Source organism: Fusarium oxysporum, chromosome 1, assembly GCF_000149955.1.
Source record: "Fusarium oxysporum f. sp. lycopersici 4287 chromosome 1, whole genome shotgun sequence".
NCBI lineage: Eukaryota > Fungi > Ascomycota > Sordariomycetes > Hypocreales > Nectriaceae > Fusarium > Fusarium oxysporum.
The window spans coordinates 5,997,237-6,015,890 of record NC_030986.1 but is presented as its reverse complement, the minus strand read 5'-3'; the positions used below and the strand labels follow the sequence as shown (position 1 = coordinate 6,015,890).

Sequence of the window (18,654 nt, the reverse complement as noted above, 5' to 3'; positions counted from 1 at the left end):
TTGTAACGATGGCACAGAGCTCCAATGTCCTAAGTGCTCAGACGGCGAGAGCTGCCAATTTACCGTTCCCCTCGACTGTACCCAATGTGCTACATCCGTCTGCATGCAAGATGAAGAGGCCGGATCTGACAAAGGCGGCGGCGGCCTAAACATTGGCGGCATTATTGGCGGTATCGTCGGTGGCATCGTTATGCTTGCTGTCGCTACATGTCTAGTCTGGAGGTTCTATATCAGGCCTAAGAGGTCACAGACTCCCATATCTATGTACGTCGAAGACGTGGATCTTGTGCAAGGCTCCGAGAAGGATGCCCCCTCGAGGGGAACTCGTCCCCCATCGGCATGTACTGTTCATTCTATCGCTCCAACCGTCCTTACTCGAGCCTCCAATATTATCCAGATCGCCTACATTCCCGTTGTTACAAACCGAGTGACTCCGATGCCACCAAACGTTCTTCTTCCCCCCCGTCCCTCCGATCCCCCTGCATCATGCCGAGGGCAACCAAGCCCAAGGAATCGACGATGAACATTTTGTCGTCCCTAGCGACCTTCAAGACTCAGCTTACCTGGGCCTATCTGGCTACTCAGACAGAACCTCATACGCTCGCTGGAGAGATAGTTCTTATTGGGTTAGATCCTTGTGAGTGACCGCTTGGGAGGCTTCGCACAGTTGACGTCGCAGGGTAGGCATTAGTAATCTAGCTATATGCTTTTAAGTAACTCTGCGGGATGGAATACCCCGCACAAGAGATAACTTAAGAACAATCAATCAACACATTTGCTGCTGCTCACCACATTTACTTTAACCCTTTAAGCACGCTCAGTGCGACAGTTGAGGGGATAACGTCGATGTGTTAAGGCCTCCACCTCACTAACGTGGTTGATAAGCGAGTGTCCCAGGCAAGTGAGTGTCCCAGTCTTATTTCTACCTTAAATTCAGATTTTAAAAAAACTCTTTAAAAATCCAAACTAAGCCTAAAATAGCTATAATTTTAATAGCTTATATGTAAGTCTTAAAATAAGCTATATTAAGTTTCTTATATATTAAAAAAATATCCTATATAGCCATAAACTTTAAAGTTTATTTACACTGTAAAATACACTGTATTTTAAGGTTTTCTATATAAAATAAAATGGCGAAAAATCTTTAAAAAATACTATTTAATACTATTAGCTATACTATTATAAAAAATATTTTCTACAGATTTTTAGCTATTTTATTTAAGCTTTAAAAGTACTATAGGGTAGGTTATTTCTAGGTGCACAGTATACTGGGACACTCGCTTGTCTGGGACACTCGCTTATCAACCACGTTATTACTTAATATTCCCATCTTGTCCTTGCTCTTGAATCGTCTCGTCGTTTTTTCCGTGTGGCTTGCTCCGGTTCCATCATACGCCGCCATGTTGAGCTCATCGGATCCCGTGTACTTTGAGCTCAGTTGGTCCATCCTGAGCACCATTGGAATCGGAAACGTTCTCTTTGGCTTCCTCGTTTGCAGCATCACCAGCTTTTCACAAATATTCAAAATGTGAGCATTTCTGGCTGACGTTGGATTGTGTACAAAAGGTCCAAGAAGCAGGGCTCTCATTCCAAAGCTACGTGATCTTGAGCCGTGTGCTACGAAACCGCCGCTGGCATGTCTTGGCCAGTTTATTTTGGACCATTATAGTCATAATTTCAGCCCTCAGAATAATGATCGCCATAATGAGGGTTAGATCCATCATAGACGGAGGTGATTCAAATCAGGAAGTCATCAACAATCTTCATATCGGCTACTTCGTCTTAATCGCCGTGGTGGAGTGCATCAGCGCATACTTCCTGTTAACCGTCTTCGCCTCCGCAAAAGCCACGTCCCTAAAAGCAGCCATTGAGGCGGGCCTCTTTCGATATTTAATGCGAAGCACTAAGGTTCGTCTGGCTCTGCTCGCCGTTATTGGCGTCATGAGAGCTATCACGTACTCCTTCCAGACTACCGCGCAGAGCGCGACGAACGTAGCAAGCCAACTTGACCGATTTGCCTACACTATGGAATACCTCTTCCCTTTCGTCATGTTGTCAGTTGAACCTATTACTGCCATACAGATACTCTTGCTATACGCTTACTAACTTCCATCTCATAGCATTGACATGCTCGCGTCGAGATTGGTGTTTACGGATCAGGCGTATACATCCTCTTCTCAAAGTCAGACATCCAGAAGTGGGCCCAAACAATTCACCTCAACTACCAATAAGAGGTTGTATTCTGTAGCGCCAAACGATCAAATAATTGAGATCCACGGAGGTGGAAGTAACATTGGCCAGATAAGCTCACAGGAGCGCATCCTTGAGTCTGGCGTATCTTAAAGGACGGCCTCAGAGATCGAGCTTGAAGATAAAGACGGAAAGCGAGGTATTAGCAAGATGATTAATTTTGAGGTGTATGAATCCTATGACTTGCCGAAATGAGACAAAGGTAACTAGAAAGTATATTAAGCCTAGGCGTCCAGCTTCTCGTCGCGAAATTAAGTCGGTGTAATGCTAAAATAGTTAGTTTCCTTAGCAATAAACATAGCTATATGGCTACTCACATCATGAAACCTCATCTATAACGAAGTACATGCAATATAAGCTACATGACGAGAGAAAGATTCCATAAAAGCAACCATTATTACTAAAAATTATAAGTCAGGCAATAAGTCTCCATGAACAGTGGTGCTTGCGACCTTAATAAGACGAAAACCTTGAGCCGCTTTGCGTGAGTGGCAGGTCAGTGCCAAGCCCATCATCGACGCTTGTATCCGGTGCATTTGTCCACATTCTAAGTAGTTCCTTTACTCTGGATTTTGCTTAGTCGATATCATTACCATAGCGCTCTTCCAGACCAAGAAGCCTCTCTAACTCGTGATCGATTTCTAATCGGTTCCAGTTCTCGCCTATGGTAGAACTCCCTGTCCTCGCGAGGAATATATCACTTCGCTCTGCCTGCTCAATTAAACTTCACATGACCACGTCACTAGCATGTCAGGTTCAGGCCGTGTTCAGTCATGGTCATAACTAGTAGATAGCTGACTAGAAGAAGGATACGCACTGAGAATCAAGCTAACAACACCAGCTATCTGTCCTTACACCGCGCTTATAACAGAACGTTCTTATAGCTGGGGTTGTCATTCTGGCTTTACGATGTTCTCTATTCCGTATGTTACCAGGTAGCGAAGTAATACGTAGTAAAAAGAAATATACCATACTTATACAACCATTCAGCTAATGTGTGTCAATTTATAGCGCAAGAACATATCCCCCGCAACTGCGTGATCTTGTTAAATGCTTGGTAAATGTACCTGGCTTTGGACAAGCGATGTGTAAGACTTTGAGGACGTACGTAACATACCCGCAGTCTAGTACCGTAGATTAGGTGGTTAGGAATCAGGTTGTCCGTTTATTTTTCAAACCTTAATACTATTTGTTAAGCGTGTCTACTATCCGCCTATATGCTGCAACACAAAATCCCTTCAAGCCTCATTTTGTGACCTTGATATCCTTCCAAGACGCTATCTCCGTTTCCATGTATAGGAAAATTATCCCCAGTGGCACTGTCACGGCCTTACGTAGCGTATTATAGCAACTTATCTCTCTTACACCACATTTGCGTCGTATATGTATTAGGACGGAGGAGCACCGTCTGTTACCTTGCCATATGATAATGATGGATAGTCCCCAAAGCAGGCGTAATCGAACTTGGCTTTATCTGCCATTTCTTCCTGCACTTTGAGGAACGTGTCTAGTTCACACCAACCATCCTTGCGATTAACATCGCACTCGGGGAAACTCTTACCCAGAGGGATAGTTCTCTGGTTGAGAACGAAGTGGATATACTTGGTGTCATTACCCTCAAGGTAGCGGTCTCTCGCAGGCGAGATAGGCTTATGCGCCTTGATGATCTCGATATCTAGGCGAGCGCCGAACGGTGTGATATGTGAGACGGTAAATTCGTGATCGCCAGGGTATTTATCAGCGGGGAGCTTCTCTGCAAACTGGCGGAAGCCAAATGCCGTCAAGATGGATATAATGTCCTTGTCGTGAGAGAAGTCAAAGTAAAGGCTCTGATTCAAGGGGAAGGTCTCCTTCATGCCGTCGAGTGTCGTATTGATCTGAGAGCCAGAGTAGCCTAGTGTGTGATTCTTGAGGCGTGCAATAACCTCTTGTTGGTAGCCCAGGCCAACGGCCCGCTACAACATAGTTAGCACCACATACGTATGCGGGCAAATAACTTACGCCAGTGGCACTATGGAACGCTGCGCCAGAAGAGAATGAGAGATCGATAGAGTAGCTAAAGCTCTGCCATTCTCCGTAAGTAAATAGATCACAGAACCTACTGAACCCATAGGCAACCGTCTCCAATGGACACATCTTTTGGGCAGCATAAACATCCGCCAGGATCCATTTGAATCCATCAGTCATGTTGTTGAACCGAGAGGTCGCTGCAAAAATGAAATCAGTCTCAGTCCCTGTTTATCGAAACAAAGCTAGAAGCATACCATTTTGAAGATATATCTCGACCCAAGCTTCCACCAGCGATTTGTAATCGGCCTTGGCTGTGTTGGGGCAGTTTAGGTCTCCAGCAAGTGAGTTGTTAAAGCCCGCAGCCTCTATAATTACTTCGATAGTGGCATTGTTTGTCCTATCAGAGTCAATACTTGAAGTGCTTCCATCTTGCACGATCATAAGCATACCATTCCAGACCGAAAAAGCCGGCCACCCAGTACTCGGCCGATTTCAGCATTCGATCTCGAGTCTATCTACTGTCAGCTTTAAAAAAATGCCTTGGACTAAGATGAGCTGCTGAGAGTGCGCCGTACCGTAGTTCTAACAATAAGCTTGCTATGAGGGTTGTACAAGCGGCCATACATGTAGCTATGTAGAACACCTGCCGCACAGAATTAGCGCAAAGCTCAAGGCTCTTCGATCACGTTTGCTCACCAGAGTCGAAAAGCTCTTGGCGCCCCTTGGGAACTAGAATGTCTTGTCCAAGTTCGTACTTCCAGTCCATGAGAAACCCCAGAGGTCCCTTAGTATTAAACTTGCCTGAGGCATTGGCAATGCGCCCACCAAGCTCTGCCACATCGGAGTCAGGATTTGGGTATCGTGCGCCATGGCGTGATAGCATCTGAATCTGAACGATTTCGGCACCCTCGGGAATAGGGTACTCATCCACGCCGAAGCCGGGAGATGGGGAGTAAGGACTCAAATGGCCCATCATTTTGAAAATGCTTTTGTTGCCTTCCGTCATACCCTCAATGGGGATGGAGGTCTGTAATGGATCATTCGGTACAAAGGTGGCTGCAGCTGTAGGTTCAAAGGCACGAGTCTGAGCCATAAAGGCTGGCTTGCCAGTGGCAGTAGCGCCGGGCCATAGCTCCGGTGAGGTCTGGAAATACTGAGGCACTCGGGATGGTTGACACGGACATGAGCCGGAGCCGGAGCCGGAGCCGGAGTCGGAGAAGGCGTAGGGAGGAAGGCCGAGGTATATATTCGAGGCCAAGAAAATAATAGCAGCTGTTGAGATAAGGAGAGTCATATTTCGGAGCCCCCTGTTCAGTCTGTGAGGGACCACAGCGGGCACTGACGTTCTCTGGCCATCGTCGTAACCGCCACCCTCGTCTTGATACAGAAACAGATAGCCCGAGGCGTCGCTTGGCGCATGCTTGGACTCGCGAGATGCTGCTGATGCCGCCATCGTGGTGTACAACTAAAACGATTCCGATGGGTCGTTGCGATAAATATACAATGGTAGTCTCAGTAGAAGCGCAAGAGTAAGCCTAGTCTCTCTTTAGCCAGCACAACAGATGCCCCCCAGTATGTCGATCCGGGCTATGAAACGGAGGGCCTGCCTGAGCCAATTAGCGGGTTGGCTGCTGTCGATCGATGACGTTGCGTCTGGAGATGCGGGGCTGAAGGTGCAGAGAACGTCTGTATTCTAGCGCAACATGATTCTGCTCATTGCCTCATCAAGTGCCTGCACTGGGTAAGTCGTGAGGAAAAATGTGGCATTCAAATTGCTCTAATTATTGTAGAAATACCGAGGTGATGTTGATCCATAGTTTGTTAGTGCGCCAAGTGAGAAACACATTTATCTCATCGAGAAGCAAACATTGCTATCCAACGACTCGCGCGCTTTTGCAAATTGTACTACTGGCTTTCATTCAGGCCCCAAGACGGTCATCATGGTATCAATATGCTTTGCAACCCGGCTTGCCCTACTGTGTACTCAATCTCTAACCTTCCTCACTTCCAGTTGAACATCCCGAATGCGGTAACCCCGAGCCAATTTGTTTCATCATGACGGTGACTTTACGGCCAACATCCATCCTAGAATGTCATAGCCTAGCCTATCAGCAGCGGTAGGGATGGATAAATACCGTCAACGACTTGAAGAATGCCCCGACACATCACGACTGCTGTGGCTGGAATGTCCTTTTGATGTGGTATATTAAAAAGGAATGATGGTGCATTGGCGAACAGTAAAGCCGCACGAATGCAGTGACGCTTAGGAAAACAATTCTATCACCATGGTGATAACCTTTCAAACTGGTCTTTTGAGTAACATGGTTACCGATCGGCATAAGTTCCATCTCTTCACGATGCCGCTGAGAAGGCTTTCGTCTCCAACAGTCCTTTATGTCTCTAGATTTGAGAAAGCTTAGGGCTGATGCGTGGCACATATCAGACTATTAGAGGATTAGGGTTAGGGTTTTATATTAATAGCACCTACCTCTATCGCTCGAAGATAATTAGTTTTCAATCGCCGACTGCAAAACAAATGTAGGTAAGCTTGGCAACGTGCATGATTAGCGCCGGGACAGAGGGCTGGAAGAGTCAAGAAAGCATACAAATCCACGCCATAACAAAGTTTGTGGGAGTGTTCCAATTGATATTGCCGAAGCGTATAAGACTCGGGCAGTCCTTCTAGAGTTTAACTGGGCGGCATGATCCGTGATTTACATATAGGACAGGTATCATGGCGCCTAAAGAACCATTAACTAAAGCAACTCGAGTAAAAGACGTGACAGCATTATAAATGACGGATTATGTCCTTGTCCTCCATTAGCCCTAAGCAAATTGCGCTGAGAAGTAGTCAGAAAATGGAATTAACATAGTATTAGACTTGTATGCTCACCAGGTATTGAAACCGGATGAGGTGTTCACCACATCATTCATTTCGGCCGTCCACTGCCTGTAAGTTCATGCAGGGGCAATTTGGTCTAGCATCACCGGCTCAAAACTGTCGTTGGACAAAGTCTCATGATCCGAGGCTCAGGGCTGCCGTCAGATCAGATTAACAATCAGATATATCAATCAGATCAATCAATTCAAATCAGATATGGAATTTTGTCAGATCAATCAATTCAAATACAACGTCTGTACATCTGATATATCTGAATGGAGAGCAGCTACCCTAGATACATCGGATTATTTATATGTTCCGGCTCCGGAAAGCGTGACTCGCCTTGGAAGCCACGATGTTATAGGGGTCAGCCGAGCTGATTGGTCCTGGACCCTTGCCTGCCGGGGTCTCAGGTAGAGGCGAATACGAAGGTAGGTCACCCCTTTTTTCTACCTCTCGCTCTGATACGATGTAGATTTAGCCAGAGGAACAAAGCAAGCCTTGGGTCGTCAGGAACGCATCTTGGCAGCCGTCCACATGCTCTACTAACTATAATCTATAATGTCCGAAACCGCTTTGAAAGGCAGCATTATCAGCAGCCCGTCGCCATCGCCACCACCTACGTTTCCTCATCTCGGGTCCCGACCCAAGAGCATCGCCAAGCAGTATGCTGCAGCTTTGGCTCTGGCCTCGACTACCGATTCTTCCGTTCACGACCTTCACAAGATTACCTGGGGCCAAAGACGTTTTGTCATTGCGAGCCTCTTAGATAGGAGGAAGAGTAGAGGCCGGCGAAGCTGGATAGGAAACCATGGCTGGTTCCTGGCAGAATTGAAGAGAGACAATACATCTAGCGGAGATATCTGGTGTTGCCGACTCTGTGATGACAAGGGCGCGCCACGATTCTTTAATGCTCAGTCGACATCCTCGGCACAAGCTCATCTTTACAAGTTGTCGGACTTTCCTATCTCCAGGGTATCACTGACGGTTTCAGAGCTCATAGGATCACCGAGACATTCGAACCGGGTTCATTCGACGATTCGTCAGTTCTTGATCTTCAAAGATGCGCATCCAAGAAACGGCCAGCCTCTTCTTCCCTGGTTCATCCCCGAGCGAAGATGGCACGGATCAGAGAACTCTCAGTTGGCTATATTATTGATTCCAATCTTCCCTTCTCTACCTTCGAGAGTGCCTACCTACAAGAGCTGTTTCGTCAGTTAGACTCTGATCTTTATGCTCAGATACCCTGGGGTCGAACTTCAGCCAAGAAAGAATTGGAGGATATACTCTCTTTGAAGAAAGCTGCCGTCAGGGAGGAGCTTGATGAAGCCGTCACACAGATACACATCAACTTCAACCTGTGGACGTCTCCAAATAGACTAGCTTTCATTTCGATATTTGGTCACTTCATTGATCGGAGTAACTCACACCAAAGCCGGCTACATGCTTTCAGGAGGCAGATTGGATCTCACGCTGGCGAGAATATCGCCTACACTGTAAGAAATGTTGTCCGTGATTGGGGGATTGATCGCAAGATTGGGGTCTCGATCTGTGACAATGCAGCTAGCAATGACGTTTGCTTGCGAAACTTCTACACGAACCTCGATGCCTCGATAACTCGAGCGGATGCGGAGGCACGAAGGATGCGATGTTTCGGGCATATTTTAAACCTTGTCGCCCAAGCTTTCCTCTATGGAGATGATGCAGCTTCTTTTGAACTTCAATCTGAGGCTTATGGCATGCTGGAGCGGGTCGAGGAAGACCTTGAACATTGGCGAGCCAAGGGCCCAGTTGGGAAGCTTCATAATATTGTGAAGTTCATCCGAGCCTCTCCGCAGCGTACCGAAGCATTCAAAGCACATGCCAGGGAACAGGAGGAAGCAGACATCTATAAGCTTGCGGAAGAGTCAACAGCTGAGCTGGAAGTGATACAGAACAACGCTACGAGGTGGAACTCGACCTACATGATGATCGAGCGCGCTTTGGTCAAGCAGTCTGAGCTCAATAGCTTCATCCAAGATTTAGGGCTAGAAGCAGACGCCTCAAAAAGGGTTCCCATGGCCGACATTCTGACCTCCGATGACTGGAAGGTCCTCAGGGAAGTTAGCCATATCTTAGAGCCGATCTACAATATGACAATGAGAACACAAGGATGGGGTACAAGTGGAGGCCACGGCCGGCTCTGGGAGGTCATGACAGGGATGGAGTATATTCTGGAACACCTAGAAGATTGGAGGCTTCTCTACGAGGATGAAACTGCGAATCATGCTACGGAGGAGAGACGTAGAGCTCAGGGGGAGGAGCTTGAATCGGTTGCGGATACGAAGTCAATGTCTGCTCGGCCATTTGTAGTCAGGCAAACTCGAGAGCGACCCTTGCGCCAGTCCCGACTACCATCGCGACTCCAAGGGTTTGAGATCACGCCGTTACACCGCCGTCGCGAAACGGTTCTTTCGGCTTGTCCATCCACCAGCCCATTGTTTAACGAAGGTGCTCTTCCTGTACATTCTCGAGGAGACTACTTGCAGGACGATGCTCGCTCCGTAAGTAACATTGCCAGTATGGAGGGTCAAGAGCGTGCTAGTATCAGGGCAAGCATAAACGCTGCTTGGATTAAGCTGAATGAATATTATACTCTTCTGGGGCGGTCGCCTCTGTTTGCGGCCTCTGTTGTTCTGAATCCGGACCTTGGCCTCCGGTGGTTGGAGACTAATTGGATTTCCCCAGAGCAGCTACAATGGCTTCGGGATGCAAAGGATGGCATCAAAGCCTACTTTGAGCGTTGGTACTCGAAAAACGACGATGATTCTTCTGAGAGTATTTCGGCCACCTCCTCGTTGACGCCCCGACCTGAGCAAAGTAGGTTTGAGCAGTGGGTGAAAAGTCGGCAGCCTAAGCTCTCGGCAACAGGCAGTGAGCTTGAACGATACTATAGGCTCGAGCCGGAACAGGTAGATGACCCTGTTCTTTGGTGGATTGATCATAGCAACGCTTTTCCGCGTTTAAGTAGATTTGCATTAGATGTCCTTGCAATCCCGGCCATGTCAACCGATTGTGAGAGAGCATTCAGTCTTGCGAAGCTTACAGTCAGCTCACAGCGACATTCTCTACTTGGATCGAGCATTGAGTCGATCCAACTACTGAAGAACTGGATAAGGGGAGGGTGTGTTACTCTGGGGGGCCTATGCTTAAGCAACAAGGCAGTCAGATCCCACGGGCAGAATCGTGAGGCTGGGAATAGCTCCACGTGACCTATTTTATATCAGATATCTATCAATCAATCAATCAGATCAGATACAGAGGGTAAAGTATCAGTTCAGTTCAGATTTGCGTCCCCATCTGATTTGATTGATCTGACGGCAGCCCTGCCGAGGCCACTGGATCCTGCGTTGGATGCCCGTTGGGTGTGAGAAGCCAAGAGCTTGGTGTACCTTAGTATATATTACCACTGATATTACGACGTCGGGAAACGCACATGACATAACATGTTAGTGCCAGGATGTAGATGGCGAAGACGATGAGTCCTAGTGGCAAGTCCGTGGCTGGCGGCGAGTGGTTACCAGCCTCGTCGGATGCAACTAAAGGAATAACGGCTACCATGCTGAAGATGGCTGGGCATATTATGTGATGCGACCATATCCTACGCGTAATAAATCTAATTATATGGCTGCTTGATTTGGATGGTTTATATAGCAGTATAATGTGGACGTTTCCCTCACCTCAACGTCCCAATTTCAAGAAAAAAACATCTTCCACCCCTGCAGGTCAGCCTTAGGGCCCCTTCCACTCGCCCCACTTTCGCCACATCCTCGTCCACGTTATTGAACCAGATTCTCTGGTCTATATGCCCGTGCTGGTGCTGCCTGGCGTGTCACCGACCTGCCTGCTTGTCGCACCAGTCGCTGTATTGCATATTGCCTACGGCGAGCGCCGCTGCCTCCATGACGTTGACGAGCGGGCGCGTGACATCCGCCGATCCTGTTTCCTAGCGTCCTTGGGATAAACTCGACGTCCGTGGTCTAGTTGGAGGTGGTATATTTTAGGCGTGGATGCACTGGTGGTTTGGGTATGGGTGGTCTTTGGTCTTAGAATAGGGGTCTTGTATACATTTAGCGGAGATATCGAGGTAGATTGGCGTTAATATTTGTTATATCTGGCAGATCTATGGCGTAATTCTTGTCATTTTAGCCCACCTACACTTCACTAACCTTGAGGGACAAGGCGATGGAAACAAGTTCCATTCCCGAAATGACGCTAACTAACACTCCCAACCTGTCACCTATGCATCTCTATTAGATCGACTTTCTTGCGGTATCATCCTCATTCGCCTAGAATGACGTCTCTAGGTAGTATTCATGGGCGCCCAGTATGAGAATGGCCTCTACTTAGACGGAGCCTGGATCAAGAACTCTCAAGGGTAGGGTCAGCAGACTCGTGAACTTTTGTTCCAAAAACAGCTCAAGAAAGCTTAATTACCTGTCACTTCACTTTGAGGGTGCCGGTGTTAGGCCGATAGAATGCCCTCAGCCACAGATGTTGACGCTAAAGCCTTTTTCATATGTTAGGGAACTTCAGATACTATTGGATAATACTGACCGCAATGACGGTTTGATGATTTGAACCGCCTGCGGTGTGGTGATTTCACATGTTACTTTTGACGATTTGCTCATCGTATCATGACTGAAAACTATGATGGTACACTCCAGGTCCTCTGAGGCCTAGGAAGAGCGATATGCTCAGAGTCATTGGTTTCTCTCCAATGTCACCCCCGGCACTGGCAGCAGGGTCACCATATGTTCGATGACCCTTGGACCACGGCCATATTCACCATAAGCAAAAGTCAACATTGAATCACCAATCACACCTTCAACATGTAACACAAATCCCTGCTCCACCATCATAACCAAATGAAATAAACCTCCACCTGCCACGATGCTTTTCTCAACGCCAGCTTCTTGTTGTGTTGTCCTGTGGAATCACGCATTGCAGTCGTGCCTCATATATCATACCACACGTAAGATACAACTCTTCGACATCTATTTCTCCCAGGTTACATACGAAAAAAGACGACTCAAGCGCGAGCTCTCAACCAGTAATTATCCAATCATTTTCCTGCTGTTTCTGCTTGCATTCCGTCTACACTTGACCCCCGCTCGCACGCAGACACATGGAGGCAAGATCAGACGCCATAAGTGCCCCGGCAATGCCACTGCGATCGCGTAGTCCAACCTAGCAATATCGTGGTGTGACTTCCATCTGTTCGATTACTGAAGGAGATTCAACCTTACATACCTCCAAAGATAATGGTATCTTCCAACCTTTCGGCAAGAATTTCAAGACTTTCACAAACTTGAAAGAATGCGCCAGGCGGATTTTGCGATTGAATACCCTGCCACCACAAGCCACTTCGAAAAAGAAGCCCGAGGGCGACCCTCACCATGGGCATCCCAATTGTACTGCAAGTGAAAGGGTCACATTGAATCAACAACACACTGGAGGATTGAACTGTGCTTCCCCTGCGCCAACGCTCAGTGTCACTTCGATTGTTACAACCGATGAAGGTCAAGTCCAAAAAGGGGGAGAAAAGATACAGCAGCAGTCACGTCCGGCTCTGCATTTATTTGGTGATCGTCGCAGCGCGAAAAAGCGGCCTTCGTTCAAGACTGTTCATTTTGACCCCAACTTGGAGCATGTACGCTACTTTTCAAACGCCGACAAACCACTGACAATAGGCGCAAGTCCATCATTTGTGAACAAGAACCCACTCTCGGATGAACAGATAGCCAACCAGAAAATAGCTTCGTTGCCTCAATGGGAAATCTTTCCACCTAACTTCCGTGATGATGATTCGACCCGAAAGCCAATGGATGTCAGAGTCCACAGACTCTATTTTTCTAGTCGTCGCATGACTCTCTATGTCCGACATAGTATTTACTTATCGTGGTAGCTGACTTGGCCTTTGGAAAATTCATCATTTGCCGTTTTACGTGAGGTTATTGGAAGACGGTCTCCGGAACCCCAGCGAAGTATTATCGTGCGTCAAGTTCTAGGAGTGTGCAAAATTACGTTAAGTTTGTTGTTGGCATTAGCCTCTTTGATGCGGATGGGCTTGATTCGAGCCCTTTGTTCTTTTATGTGCGATACATCATAAATGGTCAGGAATATTGGGATGATAACTCAGGCGTCAACTTCGAGGTGGATTTCAGAAGAAAGCTTGACTCGAAAGCAATATCATTTCAAGTATAAGCAAAGCACCAGAGCGTACCTCATGTGCAGCAGTGGACTCCATCAGGGGCCCTAACGAGCCTTTCCCAGGGGTCTGAGGCATACCTGGGCGTTTGAGTTAGCTCATAAGTTTCGTCTCTTCTAACTCACTCATATGAGTTACATACGGCCTAGCCATAATTCGCTCATAAGTTTAACTCAGACTCATCAGTCAACTCACGTATAATGATCATGTGACATCGCCAGTTTCCCAAAATAGGAAGTTGGTGATAAGAATCTATGGTATTGAAGTGCAGAGAATCGCCACGCTATTCAACATCACTCATTTCTATATAGAGGTCATCATTGCCAATGTCCGGATCACATACTAGCCCCAGTCCACCGAGCCCAGTCCCCACAATATGCCCATTCCGCATCCAATTGCCAAGACACTCAACTTCCTGCAGCCGCTCGCACGCCATCGAGAGCCGGTCCCATGATGCGGTCCTACGCGCACCTGAGAAGGCCCTTTCTGGCCCTGCCGACTGAGGGCTTATCGAGAGTATATCGATGGCCAAACGGTTAAGGCGTGGAAACTGCCGTCGTTGTTCAATGCGACACCACCACCAGCGCTCATCATATGTCAATCAAATCAACTTTGGCCCCGAAGTTGGTTTGATTGACAGCCCTCGAGCTCAAAGTTGATTTATTTGATTTGATTGATACCCTTTTCAATTCCGTGAGTGGAGACCCCTACCCGAAGTCATCCCCCTCGTGTACACCAACACTCAGCTACCCACTCAACTACCTAACCCTACTCCACCCTGCCTGACCCAGTTCTTGAGGCATTGAAATGTTCCAATGTATCTGCGCCCATCGAGAGCCTCTGAGAGGTCAACGTCAGCTTCGCTAGGCTGAATTGTCTCTCACAATCACTCGCCATCGCTGGAATAGCAAAGACATCCAGGGCAAAGCTGCTCAGTGAAGGAAACGAAGCCCTGTGGTCTCTCCACCATTGGATAGCATCCTGCGTATCCTGTGGCTCGAGACGGAGGTACCTTTCGAGCTCGCCGACACTGCCACCCATCACAAACGCTTTCTTTGTCTTGCTATTAATCCACTGAGTGTACTGATCATCCTCTTGACCCATCGTCCTTAGCGCTGCGTCATACTTCGTTGTTTCCTCGCACAGTCCCTGGTTCGCGTCGTACCAACGGGTGAAGTAACCCTTGATACCAGCCTTGGCATCACGAACGCAAGCGAGTTGCTCCTCAGACACCCAAGTCGCCTCTAACCAGCTGATCCCGAACCTCGGGTGAAGAATGATTGCTGCCGCAAACAAGGGAGATTCTCCGAGCTTGTCATAATACTCATTCAGCTTCTTCTAACCGTTGTTGATTGATGCCCGGATGTAGGCTCGATGGTCCGCTGGTAATGTGCTCTTTTGCGACGTCTCGGACGCTGATCGTTTCTCCGCCGTAGAATAATCAGCCCGAGAATGCAACGGTAAGGCAGATTCTACGAATCTCGGAGGTTGACTCCGCTGTGGTAGCGCGTAAACCTCATCCTCCTCAAAGCGGGCAGGGAGACGGTGAACGCGGCTTGGCCGACCGTTGGACACTCGGAAATTTGCTGACACCGTTGCAATCCGCTCCGCAGCATCCACTTGAGTTTTTCCCATCGTCTCCTCCGTAACCTCACTATAGAAGACCTTCCAGTCCTCAAAATGCTCCAACAGATATTCCATTCCTATCGGCACTTCCCACAGGCATCCATAGCTATCACCTTTTCCCCAACCTTATGTCCGCATCATCTAAAGGTATATAGGTTTAAGAAGCTCGTTAACTTCGCCAAGAACCCGCCAGTCTTCGCTAGATAATATATCCTCCGCCGGGATCCATCTTGCCCCGTCTTCCTCTTCTTAAGTTACAAAGATAAATACTCTAATATCTATCTGCTTTCGCAAAGCGCTCTCAATCATCATGTAAGCGGAGTTCCACCGCGTTTCGTTGTTCATGACAACCTCGACCTCGGCCGTGGATTCCTCGCAGAGCTGATATCCCTCGTGATCCTGCTCCCGGGCAACTCGCTTGAACTGTTCGCTCCGCTGCGGCGATGAACGGATAAACTTAACAATGTTGCGGAGCTTCCCAATGGGTCCCTTCGTGCGCCAATGATCCAGGTCCTGCTCAACAAGACTGCGCATGCCGTTAATGTCAGACTCCAGCTAACCCTAAGAATGACTCGGCGTCTTTGCCAAAGAGAAAGGCACGCGCGACGAGATTGAGCGTGTGCCCATAGCATCGCATCCGGCGGGCTTTGATATCAACAGGTCTCATCGATGGATCGAGCCGCTGGTACATATCTCTTTGAGTGTGATAAGCCTACACTTCCGTACCGAGCCCCACATGACCCCCGCTTTGGCTGAGGTACATGGAGTGACTTGGAGGGCCAAAGGAATCAATCCCACCCATTTCATCATACATTTCTTCTTCTTCATTCCCTACGGCCTCATGGCTTCTCAACAAGCCTCCGACCTAGCTGTCAACGCGTATGACGATAGCTGTATTGTTGTTGCTAACAGCTACCGTGAGCAGCCAGCTGATAATACCTGCCGACCAATCAAAGCTCCGGATCCCTCCCGCGGCTACCGTTTTCGGCCATTGAAGCTTCCAATTCGGGTCCCTAAGATCACAGCCTTGCCCCAGGAGCCGCTGTTGCTATTTCCAGCTATTTGTACCTATTTCACTAGTAGAAAAGCTGGGCCTGTTACACGAATAGCTGGGCTAGCCACGTGCTTGAAGAGGCTCGCTGTGGCCGTCGTACATTGAAGCCACAGTCACGGCTATTCCAATGGAAATCAACCTCTGCTGCAGAAATCTATATATGGATTGCAATCTTCATTTATATGAGACTACACACAGATAAGCAGATCAAGGACTATTGGAAGGCTTCGCCCCTAGGGAAGCAACGCCCTCTTCATCCAATTACAAAATGGATGACTTACACACGATTCCAGCTATTATCACGGAACCTTCGCCTTTTTAACCACACAACTATCGATAAGGAAGCTTCTATTGAGGATTATAGCCGAACCTTTATCCGGGTTAGGTCCTGGTCTGACCATATACAGGAGGCGTCTTTAGACTGCTACTCACCAGGCACATCTATTGCTATAGATGAGTGTATGGTCCGCTTCCTAGGGAGAGACTTAGAGACAACAGCCGTACCTAACAAACCTATCCCTCGAGGCTTCAAAGCTTGGGTTGTGGCCCAAGAAGGCTATTTCCTCCGGTGGTTATGGCACCGGCCACATCGAAAATACGGGCCCGTAGGGGTCAGGCCTGCTTACCGGCGAAAATCACCACAGGTACGGAAACAGCGGCAAAGACGGCCAGTTAGGAAGTCAGAGAGAGCAGAGCATCTAAATCCTACCCAAGCTGTGGTTGTTACCCTAGTAAAATTACTGCCAAAAGCCAGGTATCACGTATTCCTAGATAACTTATTCTCCTCCCCTAACCTCTTCCGCCGGCTCCGTCAACTAGGGCACGGAGCCACAGGCACAGCCCGTCAGAACTGTGGCTTCCATGAACCCCTAGTCAAGCTGAAGAAGGTTGACAACACAGCAGCCGCTGACCTTGAGTTCAACTACCTTACGGCAGTCCCTACGAAGGATAACCTGGTCAGTTAGAAAGACAGGACCTCTATGATTTCCCTTACTAATTTATCTTTGGTTAGGTTAACCAGATCATTTGGAAAGACAACGCTCTTGTGTTATTTTTATCTACGGTTTTCACAGGCGTTGAACGTGTTGACCGCAAGAGGAAGAGACCGACAACAGACCAACCGTCAGCACGGCCAATCAAGCGTTTTTTTTGGTGCCGAGCCTGTGAAGGTTATTTCTATCCCGTCAATTGCTGCTATCTACAATGAACAAATGAATGCTGTGGACCAAGGTGACCAAAGGCGAGCCTATTGGAGCCCTGACCGCCGTGTCCGTAGGGGCAGCTGGAAGGCCCTAGCTTGGGACTTCCTGCTAGAAATAGCCCTGATCAATAGCTTCATTTTACAGCTTAAAGGGCAGCCACAGTGGAAGCCTATAAAGTCACAAGCTGACTGGCGGCAACACATTGTGGATAGCCTTATTGCTAAGTATCAACCTAACAGTCAGTCAAGGCAGAGATTTCATACTGGAGACGAATTTACGCCTATAACACTGCATAATTGGGTCCGAAATAAAAACCCCTCGCCTTGTAAAGCTTGTAAAGGAATACGGGTTAGAGAGGGTCAGCCGCAGCCCTTACAAGCTAATACAAATAATGGGAATAGATGCAAAAGGGTTCAGTCACGGTACGGCTGTCAGGAGTGCAAAGTACCCCTATGTAAATCTGGGAATTGTTGGGACTTCTATCACCGCATAAATTAGGTGGGTCTGAATGTACCTTTCATTTGATGTCCTCTGGTTGGCTAGACCCCCTGTCCGGTACGCAAGTGTAGGCTCATGACACTCAAAGAGATAGCCTCCCCGTTAGCGAACGAGACCGAGACCCCCGATATCGCCAAACGACAAGAGAAAAGGCACGCTTGGTCGTCAAATCCTATCTTCAGCGTCAGTGGATATGAGTCCACGTAAACTCGATGGCCCTCAGGTACAAGGTCATTGAAGTCAACTAAGAGGGACCTCTTATACTTCGACTCGCCACGGCGACAGGATACCCCCTTAACAGCGTTCTTCATGAATTGTTTCTTCACCAAAGGAACGCAGTGACGTTTCTATTATACACGATGAAAATAATGGTTGATCTGATTAAAGCGAAAAACGACGTATTGTTATTCATTAAAGGCATGGAATGGGAAAAAACGTTGGGCATGGGATATTGAGGGCGAAGTCATTACATATATGATGCTTTAAGAGGCAACAACCATGCTACCATATATACACAGGTAACAATGAAATAAATGATCTTGTAACATGCGCAGTACTTGGCTTCTTCATAATTACTTGCAATAGTTCATCCCATAAATGGTATAATTGAACTTTGGCCTTTCTTCCTTATAGGGACGGTGAGTATTTTCCTCGAGAACATCTGTGTCTCCCGAGGCTCCAAGTTTTCAGGGGTCCAGGGTCCCTGCGGTCATGGGCCCGGTTCCCCGGGTCCTAGCCAAGCTAGACAGGGTCTCAGTTTTGCTAACTTTCACTGTCCAATCAGCCGACTGATTGATCGGAGCAGCTCCGGCCATCCTTGCAAGCTTCAGGGGGCTTGGTCCTTGTGATTTCCTTAGTGGAGAATGACGGTAATTCAGTGGCG

The 18,654-nt window shown here is 47.9% G+C and overlaps 3 protein-coding genes across 3 annotated transcripts; 2 read left to right on the top strand and 1 right to left on the bottom strand.

The window, feature by feature from the left end:
* Nucleotides 1-103: 103 nt before the first annotated feature.
* Nucleotides 104-523, top strand: FOXG_21939 (uncharacterized protein; the record flags this gene model as incomplete). The annotated part of the gene is made up of 1 exon (XM_018402318.1): nucleotides 104-523. The coding sequence occupies one exon, from the start codon at nucleotides 104-106 to the stop codon at nucleotides 521-523; it is 420 nt and encodes a 139-aa protein (XP_018255516.1).
* A 1,181-nt stretch (nucleotides 524-1,704) lies between these two features.
* FOXG_15008 (uncharacterized protein) lies at nucleotides 1,705-2,343 on the top strand (the record flags this gene model as incomplete). Its single annotated transcript, XM_018395079.1, has 2 exons — nucleotides 1,705-2,054; nucleotides 2,121-2,343. 2 exons carry the CDS (start codon nucleotides 1,705-1,707, stop codon nucleotides 2,341-2,343), a joined length of 573 nt encoding a protein of 190 aa, XP_018255515.1.
* A 1,051-nt stretch (nucleotides 2,344-3,394) lies between these two features.
* Nucleotides 3,395-5,713, bottom strand: FOXG_15007 (uncharacterized protein; the record flags this gene model as incomplete). The annotated part of the gene is made up of 6 exons (XM_018395078.1): nucleotides 3,395-4,205; nucleotides 4,252-4,457; nucleotides 4,515-4,657; nucleotides 4,710-4,771; nucleotides 4,836-4,903; nucleotides 4,957-5,713. 6 exons carry the CDS (start codon nucleotides 5,711-5,713, stop codon nucleotides 3,639-3,641), a joined length of 1,803 nt encoding a protein of 600 aa, XP_018255514.1. The 3' UTR covers nucleotides 3,395-3,638.
* Nucleotides 5,714-18,654: the final 12,941 nt, after the last annotated feature.